The sequence below is a fragment of the Epinephelus lanceolatus genome, chromosome 5 (genome assembly GCF_041903045.1).
Source record: "Epinephelus lanceolatus isolate andai-2023 chromosome 5, ASM4190304v1, whole genome shotgun sequence".
Taxonomy (NCBI): domain Eukaryota; kingdom Metazoa; phylum Chordata; class Actinopteri; order Perciformes; family Serranidae; genus Epinephelus; species Epinephelus lanceolatus.
Genome location: NC_135738.1, coordinates 15,324,264 through 15,347,936, shown reverse-complemented (window position 1 = coordinate 15,347,936; position 23,673 = coordinate 15,324,264). Strand labels below are relative to the sequence as shown.

Below are 23,673 nucleotides of genomic sequence, written 5' to 3'. Positions count from 1 at the left end.
CATTCAGCAAGTCAAGGGGCAACACACTGACTACATTTACATGCACAATAATATTCTACTATTATTCAGAATATGCGATTCAGCATATTCTGTTTGGACATTAGGCCTTTTTCTGGATGTAGCATTTTCAGATTAAGACATGGGGGATATGCCTGTATTATTTTGTTCTTTGGAACATTCTTTAGACATGTATACAGCGCATTGAGAATTTGCATATCAATTGGTATTTTACCACAGTTTTTGATACACGGCTTACAGTTACGGTTTACAGTCAGCTCTATGCATTGTCATGGGTACACTGTACACAAACTAGCCAACACTTTGCAAGGCTGTGGGGATGCATGCCCAAAAGAAAAGCCCATGTTTCTGGTAGGAATAAGAAACACACTTTTAAACATTATGAAAGACTTGGATATCAACAGGTTTTTGGAAATGTGCAACTATCTTGAAGTTGACCTTATCAAGAAGGTGGTTGAAGGAATGAAAGAGGGAGTCTGTGTTCACACGGTTAAAGACGTTCACCACTGGTGGAAAACTCTGGAGTAATCCTATTTTGATGCAAATAAGCAAAATGGCACCAGTGTCGCCAGCTGTTTCCCTTTTCCGTATTCTGAGATAATAAATGTAATGTTGGGCATATTAATCAGAGCATGCACAGCTGCATGTTTCATTAGCCATGTAAACAACTTGGTAGAAATAGTCTTTTTCTGAATAAGGGCAGCCAGGATGCCAACGTCCTCGCTCCCCTCCTCCTCTGTTAAATGGTATCTCCCAGGTGCACTACGTCATCAAACCATGTGATGTTCAGTGTTGCCGGATTCTGGAAGCTCTCGACTTTTCAAAAATAACACTGTTTTTCTTTTATTTATTATGATTTATAAAAGGTAAGAGTCTCACTCCTACCACTATTTTTGGCTGAGATATACCGTCTAGAAAGTGGGATCATAACTTTCATGTTTCATATGGCTTTATTTGGTGATCTTTTATGGCGCTTCTGTGTCATAAACAACATCAGCTATCATAATCACACCTGATTTCGATAAGGTACAATGTTTTAAGCTGGCTGAGTGTTGTTTGATCACTGATAGTACTGTTTTGAAGCCGAGTGACCGACTTGTCATTTGGAGCTCCGCCTGGATCTGTTCATGAAAAAACACTGTAGAATAGTCATACTTTGAGCAGTCTTCTTCAAATTTGAAACAAGTGTTCGTTGATAGTGTGCCTACAGCCTCACGGTGTCATTTATTTGCTCAGATGAAGCCACAGACAGTTATTCATCCTGAAAAACAGTTTTTATTTTATTTTAGGCAAAATCTTCAATTTTTTACTGATTTCAGAGGCCCATTACTCTGTCTCTGTATCACCTAGAGTGTTTCTGACACTTTCACAAGAAACTTCAGGGAGTTTTCTTTCTGGCAAGACCTCATGCATGCATGTAGTCAGAGCGGTTAATAAGCTACAGTCATTTTAATTTGGGTATGTCATTTTAGTACAAGAGGATAAGGGCAAAAACCTGAGTATTTTGTGCATGTAAACGTAGTCAGTGTGTCCATGATTGCAGATACGAATGACACAGTTAGAAGCTAGTGCAGGTTACGGTTCAAAGTCTCTGGGGCTCTTCTTGTGTTGTGTAGCAGGCTGCTGTGTGGCTGTTGGTCAGTGTCACTGTCAGTCAATAACAGAACCTAGACTGTCACGGTTTTCTGCAAATACACTTTGAAGTGTCTACATGCAAAGAATTAATCCACAGAGAAACAACGGTAATCTGCACTGATAGACAGTTCAACCGTGAAACAAAAAAATGTATAGTTCACTTTTGGATACTGACTTTTTTTTTCCAAAGGAGAGCACAGGGCATGTAATTAACAGAGCTGATCTGTGTGCTACAGCAGAGAAATACATGCAATTTATTTTCAATTGGCCTTTACAGCAATGTAGCTGTCCCGTGGCCGGTGCAGTTCGCTGCACTGCAGCAGCTACAGCGGCAAACTATCCCTGGGAGATGTGTCATTTAGGTAGAAGCAGGTTGCGCTCAGCTAAACGACAGCTCCGGCCATTAGCAGGGTCTAATTAAGACACACTAATTACGGGTGATGGAGTGAGTGCTTTGTAAGGCCGTCTCTAAATAAATAATTAATACATAATCACTGTGCTTAAACAAGCCGCTTGAGCTTCAACAGTCACAGGCCCCCGGGCCTTGTGGGTAAATCGTGGAGCAAAGGAGGGAGAGAGGGAGAGCTGCAGTGATGCATCATGGGAGCTGTCAAGGGGTGAAAAAATTAATATGGTTTTAAATATTCACTACCTGTGCCTGTGTGTCTGGTGGGTGGTGCTCAGGGGAGATTTCAACTATGATGAGGCTGTGATGTTTTTTTTCTTTTACCATTGTGTAATACACGCTGTGGCCCTCGCTGTTTAAAATTACACACCAGCAAAGCATCAACAACTGCTGCCAACTCCTCTGTCCTGTGTAATTTAACCTGGACAGACCTGTTTGTCATGCACATGTAGCCCATCCTTATCTACTTGTATCTGTTAATATACCTGTTCAAATTCACCCCGTCATCTGTACGTCTCATTATTTACTATTAATCTTGCTGCTTGTTTGACTCCGGCTGTCTGTTCTTTTGTCTGTCTGTTGTTTTGTCCGTCTTTCAATCTGCTGCTTTTTTTTTCTTTTCTTTTTTTTATCCGTCTAGTCTGTGTTTTTGTCTAAAACCCTGACAAGCTTCCTGGAGCTCGACATCAATGTAAATGAGGTCTGAGGGAACAAATTGTTTGTCTGGCCCCGTTTCGGCTCTTTGTCCTAGTCAATATGCCAGCGTGACCTGCAGGGCTCCACACTCCTTCTCTCACTGCCTTCAAAGTTTCCTCATGAACTCACTGGCTGATCCGCCTCCCCTTCCTCATTGCTATTTTTCCTGTTCCATTTTTACATCTCATAATAAATCACCTCCTTTTTTCGTCCCTTTTCCCTCTCATCTTATCTCCTCTCATCTGCTATTATCCAATAATTAAATACACTCTCCTTTCCTCACTTCTCAGCTGTCTTTCTCTACATATGTCCTCTTCAGACTCCACTTCATTCTCTTCCTTCCATCTTTTCCTTGAAAAAATGTAAAGTTGGAGAAAAGGTTGTAAAAACTCATTAAGTATTGAATGGAAAATGGAAGCTGTGATGAAAAGGCGCCGTTTTTACACACACAAACAGAACCCTCCCCTCTTTAGATCACGTCTCTTTATGAGAGTATCACTTCGAAGGAAGAAGTGTCCTGGTAAGTGATCATGACTTGAGAAAATGAGAGTTTTTTTTCCTTCCAATAAAACATCAATTTACTGTGTAGGTGTAATACACCAGGGGTCCCTGATGGTGCTCTTGAACATAACCCTCCAGGAGTGTGTAGGAGTCAAAAATCTAAACTGCATCATTAACACCAAACATAAAAAAAATCTTTTATCTGTTCCTCCATGTCCTTAAAGATCATTGTTGATGCTATAGTAGCGTCGTGTGATTCCGAGCCACCGATGATTAAAAGTGCTTGTGAGGATTTTGAGACTGCAGATGAATTGAAAGATGAAAGGGAGAGGTGTCCATCCACAGCATCTGATCAAATGCTCCTCTCCCTTAAGCAGCCCGCAGCGTCCTTTGAGAAGGCAGCAAGAGGCCAGCCAAGGACAGCAGAGATGGCCATTAGTTACAGAACTGACAGCACAGTGACAGAAAATTTTAACTGGTGGCAAAGCACCCTAACAAGCTTAGAGGGGCTTGAAAGGAGAAGATAATGAGCTGAAAATAAAAGAAATACAAACGCTACCTCCCCATTCATCTCATAGGAGCAGTTCAGCAATTCAGTCAATAAACACACATCTAAGGCCAAAACAGAAGGGGATGTTCACAGATGTTATGTCCAATTATTTCACAGAGGGGCTATCAGCTCTGAGGAAGTCTTTACAGTCCTGGGCCCTGTTTCCCTAAGAGCATCTTTATGCTAAGAACCATAAAGCCCTTGTTATGAACCCTCTTATATTTGCGTGGTATTTTGTAAAAGCATCGTAAATAAAGTCAAGTTCCTCCTGCTTACTTATCTTTCAGATGGAGGAGCGACATGATGTGTTTAAAGCATTTATGTTTTGTTTACATCATTCAAGCATTTAGCCTACGCGTCTATCAAGATCACTATGATACTCGCTGTATATAAAGTGTTGTTTTATGAAACAGGAGTGAAGATCTTTAAACAATAAATAAATCAATAGGCCTATGGGCTAAGAAAAGGAAAATGGAAATTGCAAGCGATAAGAACTTCTCTAACCTGCTTTTCAAGGATATACTTCAAAATAAATATATTTTTAAAATAAAATCGTTGGTTTGTATCAAATGTCCATGAATTGTGTATGGTTTCATCTGTGAATCTCCACTGCCATTTTCTTCTTCATCAGTTATGCAAAAGCACTAGGAGCAATGATATCCAGCACAACCTTCACAGTGATTACTCCTCTTTGATGGACAGAGGTGTAAGCCATTGGATTTTGGCAACACCAGCTTAATATACAGTAAATGTATTACATCCGTTTTACAGTTCATCCTTGAAGTAAAGAGGTTTTTGCTCACATATGCCGAAACCTATGCTTTTAATATTCTCTTAATTTTATCTTGTAGATGTGCGACTTCTCCTGATCTTTTTTGTTTTCTCTTTTAATATCTCTTCTTTTATTGTGATGCTTTTAGTCGCCTGTTTTTTTTTTTTTTGTTTTTTTTTAATTATCCACACAATTTGAAGCTCAATTTGGGCCTAAGTGCAACGTCTGGCAACTGATTTGTTTGAAATACACCAGGTTCACTTTCATACACCTCCACCCAGTAACACGTATCATATTAACAGCAGCAAGCTGGAAGCTCTGATTGTTGACTTTAAGTTAGGCTACATTTACATGATGCACCCAGTGATTCAAAGTTCTCTACAGAAGAAGAAGATGAAGAAGAAGAAGAAGCAGAAGAAGCAAAAGAAAAAGAAGAAGATGTACTTTATTAATCCCATGGGCAAATTCAAGGAGCTATACATGCATTAAATGGAGAGATATCAGAGTGAGGGAGTTGCCTTGGACAGCTGGCAGTTTAGGGTTCAGTGCCTTGCTCAAGGGCACCTCAGCTGTGCCCAGGAGGCGAACTGGCGCCTCCCCAGCTACCAGTCCACGCTCCTTGCTTGGTCCATACGGGGACCTGAACCAGTGAAGTACTCGTATGGACTGAGCTACTGCTGCACTCAAAGTGAAAGTGAAAGCCAACCCAGGATTAACTCTCATTTTGGAACGAACTTTGTCTGCTTGCCGTTTTGCCTTGCTATATATACCTCTTTTCGGTGCTGTGTCTACAATTTTGATAGCTTCCTCTTGAATGCGAGCTGCTTGCGGCCTGGCATCTAGTTGCTACCTGATTTTAAAAAGTAACTAAATGTCCAAACTACTTTTTTCAGCTGAAAACCAATGTATGTGGTCACTCAGTAGTGTTGTGTATTGATTCAGGTCCAAATCTTGACATTTCAATGCGAAGCATTTGAATTCTATAGATTGAGTTATTGCAATTGAATTGTCTTGTTGGCTGATAGGATAGCAGCTGATGTTTCGGGTGGCAGCTCTTGTCACCAATCAACCTCTCCTCCACTCCCCCTCCACTCTTCCAAGCAGCACTAAGGAGTGACTGGTGCCTCTTTTCAACAGTCATGGGCCGGCTTGGATTGGCTTGGTTTGAGCCGTCAGCCCAGCACAGCAGGGATTTGCATTTCCATGTCGACAGAGCTACCTTCTTGTAGGTGTGTCTTAAAGTGATGATGGCTTGTCTTGAAGGTGAGCTGTTTGCAGAGGTGCAGTAAGAGCCTGTTGTCTGCAGCTCTTCATCAACATCTCACTGTGGCTGTTTCTGCTTTCGCTCTCCTAGACTTGCCTTTATTGAAGAGAAGCTGCAAACAAAGTCCCGCTAATTCAGTGATAAACGCATTTCATTTCCTATAGATTCTTCACAATAAAAGTCCCTCATTATTTTGTTATGGATAAACTTATATTGTGAAGCTCCAAAATTAAGGAAATGTTGAGTTTTCGAGCAGCAGCTTCACACATCATGAAACAGTAGAGAAACTAAACTCCAAACCACAGAGATTCAGTTAGAAGCTGCAAAAGTACTGAGAGGTGAACACACAGAGACTTAAAAGCATCTTTCTCTTTGGTCTTCTGCAGACAGAGGTGAGTAGAGTCTCGCAACACGCACGCACACGGGAGAAGAGGGGTTGTTGGGGGTTGGCTGCAGTCAGCGAGACGTCACAGCTACCCGCTTGAGGGCAGGTGGCCCGGCTTTTTCACTTACTCCAGAGAACGTCTATCTCTGTCACGGCTTGGCGTGGCATGGCGCGTCTAAACTGATAATGGAAACCAAATTGGCGCGGCGCGGCTTTACTCTGTGCAGCCAGGATTGACAATGGAAAAAGGGTATGGGTGTGTCTTCGCTCCCCCTCGCAGCCCTGCCATGTTGATACTTTTTTCACAGTGTAGAGCCATTTTCTTAAATTTCCAGGTCAGGAGCACCTCAGCTAAACCTCTGGGGTGCATTTACTCTTTATAAAGTCCCAACCTCACCTGCACTGTGCCCAGGGACATCCCGAAGAGACGGGAAAAAGAAGAAAACAAGAAGATACAGGCAAAGGGCAGAGTCTCTGAAGAAAAATACATCACCACACACTTCTAGTGGGTTAGGGTTATGATTGAGAGTGATTTTTATAGGACAATCCTCCATAGTATATCTTTAAATCATACCATAAACTATGGACAACAAAGGTTAAAAAGCATTTCTATTTGGTCTTAAATCCTGTTTTCAGAAATGCGTGTACATTTTTTTTACAGGTGGATACACTCTTAGAAAACAGTCTTAAAACCTCTTAAATCTATACTGGGAGATATGTCCTGGAGCAAAACATTGGGTCAGCTGTGTTTCTCTGCACTAAGTGAACGTTATGAGGAAAATAAATTTACCTGCAGCATACAGCCAAATGAAACAGGAAACAAACTCACGGCCAAATAGTACAGCGGCTACAACTTCAACATGTGTCTGTTTTACCACATCAGAGGAATTCATTTACAGGTAGGTGATCAATCACGCAAAATAATGACCTCTCTCTCTATCTGGCATTTGAGCACTTGTAGGTTATAAAAAACATCAGAGGCTTTCACAGACAGCTTTAGTTTTTACTCTGAAACACCCTAATAGGTATAGCAGCACATTTTTACTCTGATTTCTCCAAGACAGAGAAGAAAATGGACGTCCATTTTGCTGAAAAATAAACCTAATATACCAGTGTTCGCCCATCTCTCACCCGAGCCATATAAGGAATGATGCTAGCCCGAGGCTACCACATTGCCTATGCGGCATGTTCGGGGCACACATTACATGGCTGGCCCTGCGTACATTTATATCCGCGACTGAAGTGTATGTGCCCTGGCGCAGCTGTGTCCTGCATAATTCATGATGTGTCAGAGTTCTTCACTAGCTGGTGTCTGTCTGTCAGCAATGCGTGTCCCCTGTCCCTCCCCATCCATTCCCCCTGAATGGTAATGACAAGCCACCAACCGCACACACACAGAGTCCCAAAAAGATGATAACAAAAACTGAAAACACATTAACACGCATCCACATGCTCGTACAATTACAAATAGACAGAAAGAAATGTACATAAAATACTACACCACAGCACACCCATGTACAGCAATCCAAAATGTGGAAGCAGGTTGATAATATGCAAACTGTTAGCATCCTCTCATACGTAAGTGTGTGCTCATAGGTGTGCGTGTGTCTCTCCACACTGCCTTGAAGAGCTCCTGTTCAGTGTCTTATGACAGACCGTCAGTTTGCTGCTGCAGCAGCAGAAGTGGTGGAGTCCCCGGGGAGGCCTCTAAAAGCTCACAGGGTTCTGGGGGTGGGGAGCCCAGACTTAGTGAAAGCTTTTCCATGTTCATCCACCCAGCTCCGCTTCTCCTCCTCCTGCTGCACCGACTCCGCCGGCATCATCCCGCATCCAAATGCAGAGAAAACTCACTAACCCCTGCCCTCCCACTGCCCATCTCTCCCTCCTTGCATTTCCCATTCCACCGCCGCATCTGTCAGTTTTTCCCCAACATCTCTGTATCTTCCTTTCCACTTCACCTCCTCTCACCCCCCCCCTCCTGGTCGTTACCTCTCTTCCCTCTCCCTCCACAAATTTTTGCATCTGTCAGTCTCCTCGTACATCTCCATCTCTTCCCCCCAAACCCTCGTTCTCATCCCCCTCCTCCCCACTAGTAGAGCAGCATATCCAACAGTACATTAACCTCCATACATCTCTGTGAGCTTCTCCAGTAGACACTTCCCTCACTGGGAGCTCCTGTCATACTGTGAGGAGACAATAAGACGGACTCCCCCTTTCACACTGAATGACTGGTGAAGTCTCTAAACGGTGCCAGAGGCTTTAGCCCCGTAGCATGGGGCCCTGGCGGTGGTCCTGGACTATAAAACCTAAAATGAAAAAAATAAATAAATAAAAAAAGAGGATGGTAGCTGTCACGGCGCTGACTCGGACAAGTTGGGAGGGAGTCGGATTGTGGGAGGGAGGAGAGAGGTAGACATGCACACTGAAGCAGCAGCTGCAGTGACAAACATCTTGTCGCCTGAGGCATGAGGAGCGTGCGAGAGATTCGGCGTGCATGCGAGTGCTTGTTTGTGTTCGCGTCCCCGAACCTCGAATTCTAATCAGCCTCAATGATGAGCGTAGACGAGCCTAGAAACAAACTGATCCCTGAGCCACCACCGAGATTTCATCCCCTGATTCCTCTCATGATGTGATTAACAAATAGACAACAGTATTTATGGAGAAAATTGTTTGCAAGCAGTTGTCTTTTATCAGTCACATTTAATGGAGTAAAGAATTAAAGGTCTGGTTCACCAAAACCACAAAAAAACATATTTTCTCAATTACTTTTTGTGGTATCGATCCATGCAGACAGTTTTGAGATATCTGCCTCCATCTGAGAACAATGGAGGTGAATGGAATTTAGTTTGTGATGCTCGTGTCATAGCACTGAAAAAAAAAAAGATACCTAAAGGAATAGCTCAACTTTTTTTTGCCGGTTCACTTTCTTGCCAAGCATGAGATAAGAAGATTGATGCTTCTCTCATATCGGTATGTTAAATATGACACTGTAGGTAGGAGATAGTTAGCTTAGCTAGCATAGGGACTGAAAGTAGCTTGCATAGCTCTGTCCAAAGGTTACAAAAATGTCCTCCTAACACCTGTAAATCCAGCCCTGTCTCTGTCTATTTCTAACACACCTGTCTTCCTTCGGTCTCGTTAGTCCTTTCCTGTTCCCAGAGTCTTTCCTTCACACCTGTTCTGTATTAGTCTTGTTTGCTCCACCCTAGTGTTCCCAACCACACCCTTGTTGTAAGCCAATCCCCATTTCCCTCCTTTTTAGTTTTGGTTTTTCTGTCATTTGGACTTTCTGTTACCTGCCTGCTCTGGGTGTTTTTTTTTATCAGCTTTATTAAAGCTCGCTTTTTGTTTAACCTCAAACCTACCTGCTGCTCTGCATTTGGGTCCTTCCTGAACTGATACTTCACACGTTGTATCTAAACATAATCCAGTCAGGGATTATGTGGCCACAGCAACGTAATTAAGAAAGCAGTTACAAATGTAATTTATAGGTGCCAGGGCTGGGAGATCTCACTAATTAACATGTAACATGTATCACGCTTTTTAAAGCAAGGTGTATTCACTGGTCCAGGCACAAAGACTCAACTCCCCCTAAAGTCACTACTTATCCTTTTTACATTTTGTTTTTTTTGTATAAAGATACAAGACATGATGTGTTAATGTAGTGAACATGTTGGTGAGGATTCTCAGTCATCCAGGTCATGATAATCTTAAGTGCTGTATCATAGGCAGCTGGACTTGAGTTTCTTGAAGACGTTTCACCTCTCATCCAAGAGGCTTCTTCAGTTGTGATGACTGTAATCCTGGTGGTTGTTGCAAAGTATGTCTCTATGTCAGTTGTAAAGAACTGAAGAAGCCTCTTGGATGAGAGTTGAAATGTAAAGCAAGTCCAGTTGCCTACGATACAGCACTTAAGATTAATATAGTGAACTTCAGAGCTGATTGTTGGTATGTCTTTCTTCTTACACAGGAAAGGAGCCAGGCTAGCTGTTTCCCTCTGCTTTAAGTCTTTATGCTAAGCTAAGCTAACTGTCTCCTGGCTGTAGCTGCATATTCATGGCATCACGAAATTGACTATTTTTTTAACATTCTACCTTTGCAGTGAATTTGGAAATAATGTTTTCAAGGATTTACTGCATTGTTGGACTGTTTCTGCTTCTCTGAATATTCAAGCTGTATGATTGCCCATGAATGTAGATAACTCACCACAATGACACAAAAGAGAAGTGTATTCTATCAGTACATTTGTATATACAAGTGAGTGGTGCAGGTTTAAATGGATTTTTTTCAATGCTTTGAGCACCATAAATAAAGTTAAATTAACCTGTATTAAACTGAGGTGAAGGCAGAAATCTCAAAGATGGATATCTTAAAAAACCTGGACAAATAAAACCAAAAGAATTTGCATGACTAGATACCATTACCATTTCCTTTTGGGGGGAATTTTAATTAACGATATCAAATAGATTTAAAAACTTTTTAGATCTGACAGAAATGCTGATGCCCTGATGGATGGATAGGCAATCAGTGTCCACAAAAAACGCATTTGTGTCCTTGTGACTATTCCCATGTGTAGCTACAACTGAAATTTCTTCTTAATTGACTGTCTGTGTGTCAGATTGACCCTGAGGAAGACGGGCTTGCAATCGACACATGTTGGTCCCATTCTTTGTTTTCCGAGTAGACACTTTAATAAAAAGCTTTTTGAATCCAGCGCTTTAACGAAGCAATGCGCTTTGACTTTCTAGGAAATTTGTTCCCTTTTTTTGTGGACAGAGATATCCGTTATTTAAGAACAAAAACCTACCTCAAACCTAACCTTGATATGATTGATCTGATGAAAATAGAAGTGTGAAAAAAAAATAAAAAGCTTACTCTACAACAAAGACATGTTTCCTACAAAACTTACTCATTTGTAGAGCTTTTGAGATAGCGACTGATGAATAGAATCACCTTGGACAAAACCAGCGTGCATTTTGTAAGATTTCTCCTTTGAAGGACTATTCTGTCAATGTGTTTTGAGACGCAGGACACTCACAAAAGAAAGTAGAGTGAAAGAGGGAGACAAAGAGAGAGAGAGGCGGGGATCTAAAACACTATAGAAGGTAATGAAATGTGTGATTGCCTGGACTGTGCCATTACTAAGGGACGAGGTCCTCAGAACCCTCTCTGCTGCAAAATGGGGAGGATAAGTCATTATGGTTAGGTGTGTTAACACATTCTTGGTATCTCCACACACACACACACACACACACACACTCCCCTTTCCTCAGCATCTCATAGCAGCACCGTGAGGAAATTCATTTACTTTAAGACAGGCAGTAAAAAGGACGCCTCGTAAAAAAAAAAAAGGTCCTTTATGTGCAATCAATACCTGAACCAATGAGCAAGCAGAGAGGCTCAGTTTGCTTCACTCAAACAAAAAAAAGCGCACACACACACTGAGTGAGAAACCTGTCATGACTTGACTTTCTATTAGCGCGGCCGCTTGTCTCCTCAAGGACACTCCAAGAAAAGGTTGAAACGGGTTATGAGAAAGGTGTCGCTGCTATAGATTAGACACACAGTGCGTCAACAGCCAGGATTACAGTCTTTCTTGGTTACCTTAAATCACCAGCACTGCAGGGGGAAAACACACTGAATAGAATCCAAAGCCCTGAGTCTTATCGGCACGTCGTGTTTGACATATTTCCATGCATGAGAGCAAGCGGTGATATGGTCTTTGCTATAAACACAGGCTGACTTAATACTCGGTTAAGCTATCGTGCCCTATCGGATATTGTGCATCAGGAGTTTGTGCGGTTGTAATTTGGATGTGGCATGGAGCCTATGAGGAGGAATGCCACGCTGATTAATACAGGCTGTGATACGGGGTAATTCCCATACTGCTGCAACTGCAGTTCAAATCCTTCATCGGGCCATTGGAAGAGGTACAAGCTCATTATTCACCATGGAGCGCAGACCCACACAGTCAGACGCACCCACGGACACACACACACACACACACACACACACACACAGTGAAATATAGCACTGGAAACATCGCAGCATTTACAGATCAGCTGTTTTGTCGGGGTCAAAGCAAAGACAGCACCACAAAGTAAGAATTATCGCTGCCTTTTTAAACAAGAGCCCAGATATGCCAAGATAACTAAAGCAACAACTTTAATCTTAAGTAGCTTTCTACGGTAATCTCCCCTCCTGTTTCCTTTCTGTCCTTTTTCCTGTTAGATCTCAGGAAAATAAAACACCCCCTCACTTTACGTCACCTCTTCTTTCTGCTTATCGTCCCTTCATGCGCATTCAGTCAAAAGTCTTCCTCGAGCTATTTTTCAAGACAGAAATGTAGGAGTGGAACTGAAATGAACTCTTACCTGTCTCGCATCTCTTTCCAGTAAATCCTTGCTGGCAAACGCAGTTGTTAGGTGAAACGCAGGTTCCCCCGTTCTGGCACAATCCGTCACACATAGCTAGAGGTAGACCAGAGGAGAAGAGCCATTACTCACAAAGATTAACGAGCATTAACTATGTAATTAGACCAGCAGCAGCATATGTATTTGCATACAGAATATGAGCTAATTTGGTGATGTGATTCATTACGGGGCTCTCACGATATTATTTCCAGTGATTAATGCATCCCACCAAGGTTAATTCAAAAATGTTCATTATCCATGGGTAGACTGTTAGTTAATGTGTCCCCAAAACACAGAGAAGTCATTGAAGTTGACAGAATGCAATGGAAACAAATGAAATATATACACAAATTATGCCCTGCTTCCTCGGAATAAAGAGTAAGAAAAACAAAAGAGGCTCCGTTCAGTACAAAGAGCACCACACAATGCCTCGTATTCTGTTAAAGGGACACTACAACAAATTAGTATGGACTTCCACAGGGTTGGGGGACGTATACAAACAGAAATTGAAGCAAAAAAAGGCTGAGATATTCTGACTTTAATTCACTTCTTTGGTTCTTATTACATAGAGAACTAAATAATTTTAGGCTCTGACCTGTGAGAGAAGAAGCAATTTCACATCACCTTGGGCTTTATTAAATTATGAGCCACAGAATGTATTATTGTAAAACTGTTTTCGCAGGGTGTGTAGGCGCCATTTGCATCTCTCAGCTGCCATAGTTTGGAATCTGTTTTTAAAAATTAATAAATAACCAAAAATAAGAAACTAATTTCACTTGTATTGCCTTAAAATGGATCGTTTGAGCTGAGCAAAGCCTCCCTGGGTAGATAAAGATACACAGCCAGTTATTATTGCACATTTTGAGCGGTTGCATGTGTGTGCGTTCGTGAAAACCTGATACAGTATCACATAGCTAAACTTATCATCATCCTCTGTGATTTAAAACAGTGTGTTACAGTATGAAGGCATTTTGCCAAGCTGTCTTATTTAAGCGCCCCCCAGCCTGTACAAATGATGTCCATGATTGTGGGTGTTTTTTCCAGTAACGAATGGATTCAAACATGTTAGACTGAAATCCCTAATCTCTTCCTTTTGTTTTGCTGTGTTTTAAACACCCCTTGGTTGCCTATTACAAATTAACATAAGTCAATTCATTCCTTTATTTTCTGTTAAGTTTTCACAAATGACGAATGATAATTAGACCTCTGCTCTCTGTCCATGGTGCTGAATTATGCACTTAAAATAGATACAATGAAACACGTTTTTTTCTGCTCTCTAAAAAATAAGTCTCTTATTAATTCTGAACATTAAATATTGTGAATATTACAGACAGCTGTATGTCTGTTTAAACAGTCTGCAATATCATAGAGGGTCCTTGACGTCATGTTACATTGCTATACCATGGCTTTTGCTGAAACAATACCCTTGTGTGTGGTGCTCTCCATAATGAGTAAACTGATGTGTGTGTACAGTATATAATCAGTGCCTAATCAAAGGATTAGTATGGACTTACATAGGGCACACACACACACAGACGCACTTATTAAACCTGGGTCACATCACAGAGGGTTTTTCAACACCATAATGCAGTTTATATGTAGGTGATATGCGGCTGGGAACCTCCACACATCAGCTGTACTGTAAAGGCCAGAGGATTATAAGCTTTGGAACTTGATTTGTGACTCTGCCTGGACACCCTGAGTATTTTATGTTATTAATTTATCTCCTATTTTTTCAAAACAGATTACAGTGTAATAAACATGATGCTCAACCACAGACTGTATATAAAGTTGGATGTATGAGGAGAAATGGACACAGCGTTTGAGGCCAGGCCCCATTCATTCCTATGAAAGCTTCTTAGTGGCATGTGAAGTCAAAAACTTCTCAGATGTAAAATTACCTGGATTTTCCACATAGTTGGGCCCAAACAGCAAGCACACTAGAGACTTGCATTGGCCAAGTGGCTTATTTCCGGTCTAGCTCTCTGCTAACTTGAATGGTGATAAAATGATTTAATCCTGCGACTCTTTTGGACTTTTAAAATCATATCAAACCAAATGGATCAAATCCAAATGGTAAATCATGAGTCATGTCTCAGGTGGTCATATCCACTGATTTACAGACGTCTCTTTTTCAATGTAAGTCTATGTGGAAAAGTTTTTTTTTTCAGAAGATGTAATGTCACTGTTTGGCCACTATGAAAATTGGCTTCAAAGCCTGGAGTGTGAGTAGCTTGAACTTGTTACTGAGGCTCCACTTCCCAATCGCTAGTATGCAAACTCTGACTCCAAATGACTTCAACAGGACAAAAGATGGCAGCAGGATATTTTGGCTTCATTTTTGTACAGTGGGAGACGTGTTGTCCATCTTTGTATACAGCCATTGTGCTCAATGCAAATTGTACGTGTTGTAAAAGTGAAGGCGGTCTGTTGGTGTTGGGTATGAAACCCATATTACGCACACATTGCCTTATGAAAAACAACCGACAGTCCCACAGATGCTCGATCAGATTGGGATCTGGGGAGTTTAGAGGCCAGGTTGACGTCTTCTTTTTGCTCCCTTGTGCCGTTCCTGAGCAGTTTTAGTGGTGTGGCATGGTGCATTTTCCTGCTAGGTGGTCACTGCCATTGGCCAGTGCTGTTGCCATGGGTAACTATCTCAGCCTTGGTATTAACAGTGTTTGGGTGAGTGGTGTGTGTCGAATGGCATCTACATGAATGCCAGGATTGATACGTTCTTCTGGATGTTTGATTGTAAATGCTAAAGGCTGTGTTTCTGGAAAGGAACTTTTTTTGTTGCAGATTTTATTTGGAAAGATTTGTAAATGAAATGTAAAAAAGATTGTTCATTTCTGGTATTTTTAGTCCACATGCACTGGGCACTTATATGTACTTGACACAATAACATAACTGACATGGTGTTGCTTACCTTTGCAGACCGTCCCATTGCCAGTGTAGCCCGGCTTACAGGAGCAGCTGTGGCCTCCGACCATGTTAAAGCACAGGGCGTTTTCATCGCAGTTGTGGAGCCCGCTGAGGCACTCGTCATGCTCTGAGGAAAAAAAAAAAACACACACACAACAGACATCAATGAAAACAAGCTCTCTATTGTCACATACATTTGGAACAATGTGGCAGTGAAACTTGTTTCCACTGTAGTTGCATCCACAGTTCAAAAACTCATTACATTCACATCTGCACATGACCACTATCAAGAAAATAACACTTGATTAAAGAAAACTGAATGTTTATTTTCCTTGTAAAAATGAGGAATGATCGCACCCAGCTGGTAATTTGTTTTACTTTCCATTAAGAAAAAGCAATTTGTGACTCAGTCTTGGATTAAATGACTTGATAGTTAGACAGCTGTGAGTCTGGTAATAAGACATCAGTGACAAACAGCCGACTGGAGGACGAGCCATTTCTCTATCTCCCACCGTGATCTGTCACAAAAAATTGTTTCAGATGTTTTGCTGTAATTTGTTGTTGTTTTTTGGCACAATATGGGGGGATGGAACAATCTCAAAGATGAATCTGAGTTTTATCACTACTGAAAATGAGCTCACTCATTTGCACACACATGTATACATTAATGAGGTGTTGTATTTCCTGTTTATGAGCCACTGGCCTTTAGTTAGAGCGTTGTAAAACGGCACAATTGGCCGTTAAGAACCAAGAGAAATGTTTTCTGTAAGTTTCACACAAGCATTAAGAAAACGTCCCCTTAGGACTGCGACTCCTGAGCTCTCATCACTGCTGCTGCTGTGGAGTTAGTGATATGGTTTGTTATGAATATCCAACTGACAAGCTTGACTAATGGCTACAGCCCATGACAACATACTGTCTCTAACTGGCAAACAACTCTGTTCCCCTCTATCTGGAGAGGGGACTGACGTGGCAAAAAAAAAAAAAAAAAATGTAATGAAGGCCCGGAGGTAACCAGTAATCTACCATACAGAGAGCGATGCCAGATGGGAAATGTTAAACTATGTTACCAGAGGTTTAAAGCGATCATATTTCTAGGAAAGTCATCTAGCACGAGTCATAACCACCAGAACAAATAGGTGTAAATGTGAAACACATATTTAACAATTTTTTGACATGCCTACAGATATATTCACATCATGTTTTCTTTTAAAGCGAGCTGAAGTAGCTATGATGCTAAGAGGGTATGAGTCCATTAGTCCATCAGTCTTTATAGAATACTATTACAAAATTAAATTACAAGGAAGCACAATTGGAAGTCTGTTTGTATTCCACATGGTAACAGTAAAGGCCATAAGATAAGCTATAGTTAATAAATAATCAGGCTCACTGGTGCATTCAAAACAACTCAACTTGAACACAACATACCTTAGGGAGAAATTTTAGGCTCCAGAACGCACTCCTGAGTCATGTTCACTATAGCCTGCACCAGGGGCCAGCGACCTTTACTATCAAAAGAGCCATTTTCAAAAATAATTTTTAAAAAATCTGTGTGGAGCCGCAAAACACATTTGAGCCTTATAATGAAGGTAACATAGGCAGTTCTAAATTAATTAATGAACATTCATTGATATGTTTTACCACAAGGTGGCGACTGTGCAGGACACTATTTATGATTATCTGGTACTGTAATTTTGCCGGCAGTGAAAGCAAACAAATCTGTCCATGCATAGACTCACAAGTCAGTCTTTAGACGCTTTGCTTAACTAAAGACTGATGTCTTTCTCCCTGATTTTGTGTTTAGATGGGCGGATACAATTTCAGAGTTAAAAAAAAACTCCCTACGTTGCAGAACCAATAGTAAATCCGCAGGGCGGTCCTTCGGTGGTTCGCTGAACTCTTGTGCTCGTAAACATAAGGCCCGTTTCCACCGCAGGAACTTCGGGGTAATTTTACGGGGCCGGGGCCGTTGGTGCGTGTCTCCACCGCAGGAACCACCCCCGAGGGACAGAGTTCCGGAACTTTTACGGGGGCTAAACAAGTCCCTGCCTCGGAGTAGGTACTCAGAACGGCCCCGAAAGACTCCTGGCTGGGGCTTGGGGATTACTTGGTGCTGATTGGATATACTCAAGGGGGGATGTGACGACAACAGAAAGCAACAAAATAGCCGGCATTTTTAAAACTCAGCAGACAAGGGTTAGCTCGTTCATATAGCTTTCGCCGCCATGTAAAAAAACTCACTAAATGGCCCGTGAAAAAAATATTCTTTCCAGCGGATATCTTAGTTACAACATGATTGAGCTAGCAAAGCAGTTTTGTGTTGATATGTGTGGTATTTATTCAGTTTTGGGAAATCACGATGTCTAGAGAGCATCAGTGGCTGCAGCTGACAGGGACAGCTAACAGCAGCAGCAAAGCTAACATCAGGATGTCATCTGTTAAAAGCCTCCCGTTGTCGGATACGACACGAAACTACTCCAGTGAGCTCAATCACGTTGTAACTAAGACATCCGCTGGAAAAAATATTTTTTTCACGGGCCATTTAGTGAGTTATTACAGACACTGCTATCGGCTAACGGCGTCCCTACGTCGCCCCGGTCAAAATGGTCGCGCAACGATTACGTCACATCCAGAGGCAGCCCGTAACTTTACAGGAACCTTCCTCGTACTCTGCTCTCTCAGTGGAGACACGGTGGTTGAGAGGGGCGAACGAGAGGACGTTCCTGTAGTAGTTCCTGCCCCCCAAATGTACCAGGAACTTCTTCAGTGGAAACGGGCCTATAGTCTGACTGCGTTAAAAGTTTTAAACAAAGTCCCTGTAAGTCTTTCATTTCCACAATCTTGTGGACTGAGCACACGTTTGATAAAACGGAGGTAAATCTCTCGGCATCCATTTTCAAGCTCGGACGAGAAAAGGGGGAGCGCACATTTCCAGGACGGCGTGTCCTTTTAAAAAAATGCAAGAGGCGTTGCTTTGTTGCCAGCCGTTTTCTCCGGTGGGTTAAACACACTTTAGAAAGGAGTGTCCCCAGACTATCAGAAGGCGGAGATCTCTGATTGTCTGGTGGCGAGACTATTTTGAACTGAGACTTTTACTTTTTTGGATCTGGCATCCAGAGCTAATCAAGGACTAATCAAGGCTAGCAGGACTCAAAACTAGTCACCACTATCAAGGTTTGGTAGGCAGTAGATGTATTTCATACATTTTAGTTGTTGAAATGTCAAAACATTTTGTATATATGCTTCACATTTCTACAGCTGGAGAATGCAAGAATGGCTTAAGACTTACAACATGGTTAAATTAAAATGTTAAAAAATAACAATTTTTTATTTCCATATAATTTTTTGTCAAAGCTATAGGGAACCACAGGAGAAGGGCTAAAGAGCTGCATGTGGCCTACACCAAGGATGACTGGCTGGAGGGAGGTCATGTGAGAGGAGATGCGAAAACACAGACATATCCATATTTTGCTTTTCTGATCATGTCAGGAAATAAATTAGAATGAGACAAAGCAGACTAAAACCAACTACTAATGTAAAGGTCACAAAATGGCAGAGGTGAGGACTCGAGTCAGACCTGAGTTACAAATCCTCTATGATTTTAGACTTGACAAAATGAAAAAAAAACTTGCAACTCCACTCGGACTTAAATTGGACTTGAGCCTTTTGACTTTAAAATAATTGATACCCTCTCCCAAGCCCGAAGATTAAAAAGTATATTTTCTAAAAAGTGTGACACAAATCAAGTTGTTTCCTGAATCAACTAATGTTGCTTTTCATTCCCAGCTTGCTGACACTTCATTTTCACATCCACTTTGTTCGAACCAATCCGGCAGCATCCAATTAAATTGCAGGAGAGAACCATGAAGAACTGATGTTAGGTTACTGAGCACCAGCTGGGAAAATCATTTAATTTTTGTATACAAACTATTTTTTTCAGATGGATCCTTAGACATGTCAAAGGAATTGAAATATCTTGGACATGTCTTCTCAGATGATCTTATGGATGACAGTGACATCCATCTTCAGTGCTGTAAAATATATGCACAGGCCAATACGCTGTTGAGGAAATTTTCTATGTGTTCTGCAGATGTTAAATGTGCTCTGTTCAGGACTTATGTCACCCCGCTGTATACAGCTCATCTCTGGTCCTCTTACAAAGTGAAAAGTATGCAGAGGCTTAGAGTGGCATATAATGATGCCATGAGGCTGTTGCTCCATGTTCCTAGGTGGCACAGTGCCAGCCAGTTATTTGTGTCCTCTAATGTACCAACGTGTCAGGCACTGTTACGAAAGTTAATGTTTAATTTTATGTGTCGACTGGATTTGTCAGAAAATAGCATTATTATGGCCTTAACCTGCCCTATGATGGGCTATCGGTTCACATCCAGGCTTTGAAAGCATTGGCATGATAGCTTGCACCTCTTTTTGAACAAACAGTGATGAATTACTTATATGAAAGTATATATTTTTATATTATTTTTATTTTTAAAATGATGTATTTTAAATGTATGTAATGGTTGTGTGTATGTGTGTGTGTGGACCATTTGAGTCCGTAATAAAGATTATTATTATTATTATGCAGTGGTCAGCAAAAAAAAAAAAAAAAAATTACAATATGCAAAATATTCGGGAGACACAACTTTCAACCTCACTCTACAGATAAAAGATTTTTAAATTAAAAGCATTCATGATTTTTGTAAATTTAATATAGTATTACTTGTTAAAATGGCATTACATTCATTAAAGAGCACATTATGACTTCTCCAAGACCTTTCACTCACAGTTTAGGACTCGATACCTGACTTGGGACTTGTCTGTCTTGAATTGGGACTTCACTTTGGACTTGAATGCAAAGATTTGAAACTTACTGCCTACAAATCAAACAATCCAAGTACAAATATTGTTATGATACCACATGAAAAAATGTGTCAAAGTCAGTAGTGAGTAAAGCAGGAAACAAGTTCAAACTGCTGTAGCTTGAGCAAAATGGGAGAAAAGTGCGATTAAATACAATAAAATCAACATTAAGTGACAGAGACACATGAGTTACTAAAGAAATCAAATTTAAATATCACTTTTGTGATGTTATGCGTGTGTAAAAATGATTTTAAATACATTAATGGCAACATAAATCGAGATATTATCTACTATGAGCTCATACAGGCACATTAAAGGATTATACAGAATGAGGGATTATAAAGTCATCACAATACATGTTAATGTTTCACCACAGACTAATGTGTGTCTCTAACACACAAACTGAACTGTTTAGTATCTTTATTTTGTCACCATAATATCCTGCAGGGTGGATAATGCAGCCCAAATAATGAAGAGTAGAACATTAAGGCTATAGGTTACTAATGGTGGATAAAACTTAATTTTAAAGTGGTCTTCTTGTCATAATAGAGCCCACACCTTTATAAGACAGAAATATAATGGCTGATAAGGACTCTCACATTTAATTGTCAAATCTTTTACAGAAAAGAACTGAATTTATTAAGAGGCCTCTTTAAAAATATTGAATGCTGCAGCCAATTTGAAGCTGCAGGGGAGAATTTTTCTTTCTTTTTTTACGATCAGATCAGACCCCCGTGTTTCTGCTTCAGATTTTATTATCAAGAAGCCGTGAGCTCAGATAAATGTGATTTGATTTCTGCGGAGGCTGCTGGATCTGGAACGTTTTACTGATTTAAAATAACATTATGTTTAGCTGCTGTAAAGGTGCATGATGTCAGTGGTTTATAGCCTGTGTTACACGCGACTCCACAGCTAACTCTTTCTGAATAACTTTCCATTTTTCTGTTACTACCAGCCGCACTGACTCCACTGCTGTGTTTCAAAGTTGCAAACAAACCATTTGCACTACCGACTAATGTTTATCCTCTTTAAACTGGAGTCCATCACACTGAGCTGACTTATTGAACCCCTCTGGCCTTACTCTCTGGTGCCTCCCTGTTTGTTTACATGGTGAAATGTCTCCTATGTTTTTTATTTCAAACCCCTGCTACACCCGAGATACTCGAACTGCAGAAGCAACTGAAAATCTCATCTGAAGTTTAAGCTTAAGTTATAGAACTGTACATCATTTAAGCCCTCTCCCCTGCTGTATTAACAGGGACTTAAATGCACGCCCTTCGTCTGCCCCTGAACACAAAGGCAGATCTTTATCCCTCTGAGACACACAAAAGAATACTCGTCTATTGTATTCTGGAGATTCACATAAATATTGCCTTCTGATAAGTACTTGCTTACCGAGCACCACTTCAGCTGAAGTGCACAAAACTTTATGGACTTGTTTTAACCTTCTGAAATCTTCTCGTCTTTATTTAACAGCTCTGCATCCCGTCAGGACCCAAAAGGATGCAAAAATAAAAAATAAAAAAATAAAACAGTCATGAAAAGTATTTTGGCAAGAGAGCTCTCTCTCCTACGAGTACTGGGAAAACATTTAGTAATTTAGCCAGACAACTTTTTTTCATTTTGTATTATCGTGTGTTTACAGTGCAGAGAGAACTTTCAAAGGCGGCTGAAAGGACACGCAGTCAACTAAATCTCTTAGAAAAGGTTAAGACTCCCCGAAAACACAAACACAAAGACTTTGCTGTTAATCTGAGGGCAACAGTTAGGACTGCCTCTCGTTATTTTAGTGGAATTCTGGGCCATGCTGCGCCTGGCAGGAGACGGAAATACATTCATTTCTCTCAGCTGTTTGCTCATGCACATTTTGTTCAGACATTAGCAGATCTCAGGAGCCTTCCCCAGCCGCAGAGATACAATAATGTGTGCCTAGTACCAACTTATAGCTATTTTCCCCACAACTTGGGACTTTTTAAATGTGTGCAATTGTGAAAGACAGTGAGGCTGGAGGACTGAAAGATGGCACCTGAAGAGTGAGAGGATCAGAAATGTGAACGCTTGTTGCAGGAGACCTGAGCCGCATCATCCATTTCCCTGCCATCATCCAATCCATTATATCTCCTGAACAGACCGTGGGCTCATCCAAATTGAAAGTGACATTGTGATGAGCTCCTCCATCGAGGGTATGATGTATGTGTGCATGTGTGTGTGAGATGGATTGAAGGGCACTTAGGAGGGCCTGCTGCTGCTGCTCTTGTAGCTGCATCTCACACATACACACACGCTCACCTGCTGTTGGGCAGAATTAAAGTCTGCTCATAGGCATATAAAAACAGTAATAGGAGCACAGGGGAGAGGAAGGAGAATAAGGTGGAGTTTTTTTTTTATTTTTTCACAAGGTCACATCTGCCAGAGGGAACAGCCAGCCGTCAGTCTGAACAGACAGGGCAGCAGAGCCACCAGGTGCTCTGTGTGTGTGTGTGTGTGTGTGTGTGTGTGTGTGTGTGTGTGTGTGTGTGTGTTATCACCATGACCCTTGAGTTTAGTATTGGTTACTTTTCTATTGGTTATTTAGGATATTTAGGCTTATTACACTACTGCACTCTAAATTTAATCACCAACTAAATCCCCTAAATGTGCGTGTGTGTGTGTGTGTGTATGTAGGTATTTCCTCACTGACTGCTGCTGCTCAGGCTGCAGACAGATAAACAATCAATTATGTACAGCCTGTCACCAGGGATCTCTCTCTCTCTTTCGAGCTGGCCGTTTCTCCTCCTGCTTGGCTCCCTCCACCTTCTGCCAAAACAACACCAGCCTCACCGAGGTCTGACCTGGCTGGGCTGCTTTCCTGAAAACACTGGAGCCTCGACTGCAACTTCACAATTACTGGACTGAAAGTACGACAAACTTATGATACGTGTGTCGGGGAAAAACTTGTCTGCAAGGGCGACAAAGAGGAAAAAATACACAAAACCACAAAAAGAGTGACACCTGGCCGTGCATGTAATTGTTTTCACGCTATTCAATCGACACTTGCCAAACGTCAACGTCTGCAGCTGAAAACTGAAGCCAACGTTTAGTGCAAAAAACTGCAATTATTTAAATGGCCACTTGAGGCTGTCTCCAAGAGCGAGTCAGTCTTCACAACTTTACAGCAGACATAAACATGTTTACAGCCTGGTACAATAATCGGTTTTGGTCTCGAAAGCTAATTTCCCCCATCATGACGACTGTATGGGGGGTGAATT

The 23,673-nt window shown here is 41.3% G+C and overlaps 1 protein-coding gene across 1 annotated transcript in view; it reads right to left on the bottom strand.

Moving 5' to 3' along the window:
- The window catches only part of nell2a (neural EGFL like 2a), a 130,306-nt gene that overhangs the window by 30,842 nt on the left and 75,791 nt on the right, over positions 1-23,673 (bottom strand). The window contains exons 14-15 of the mRNA XM_033635465.2: positions 15,570-15,692; positions 12,602-12,697 (exon numbers count right to left, since the gene is read on the bottom strand). Of these exons, the coding sequence (XP_033491356.1) occupies positions 12,602-12,697; positions 15,570-15,692 (219 nt within the window). The remainder of the gene's footprint in view (positions 1-12,601; positions 12,698-15,569; positions 15,693-23,673) is intronic.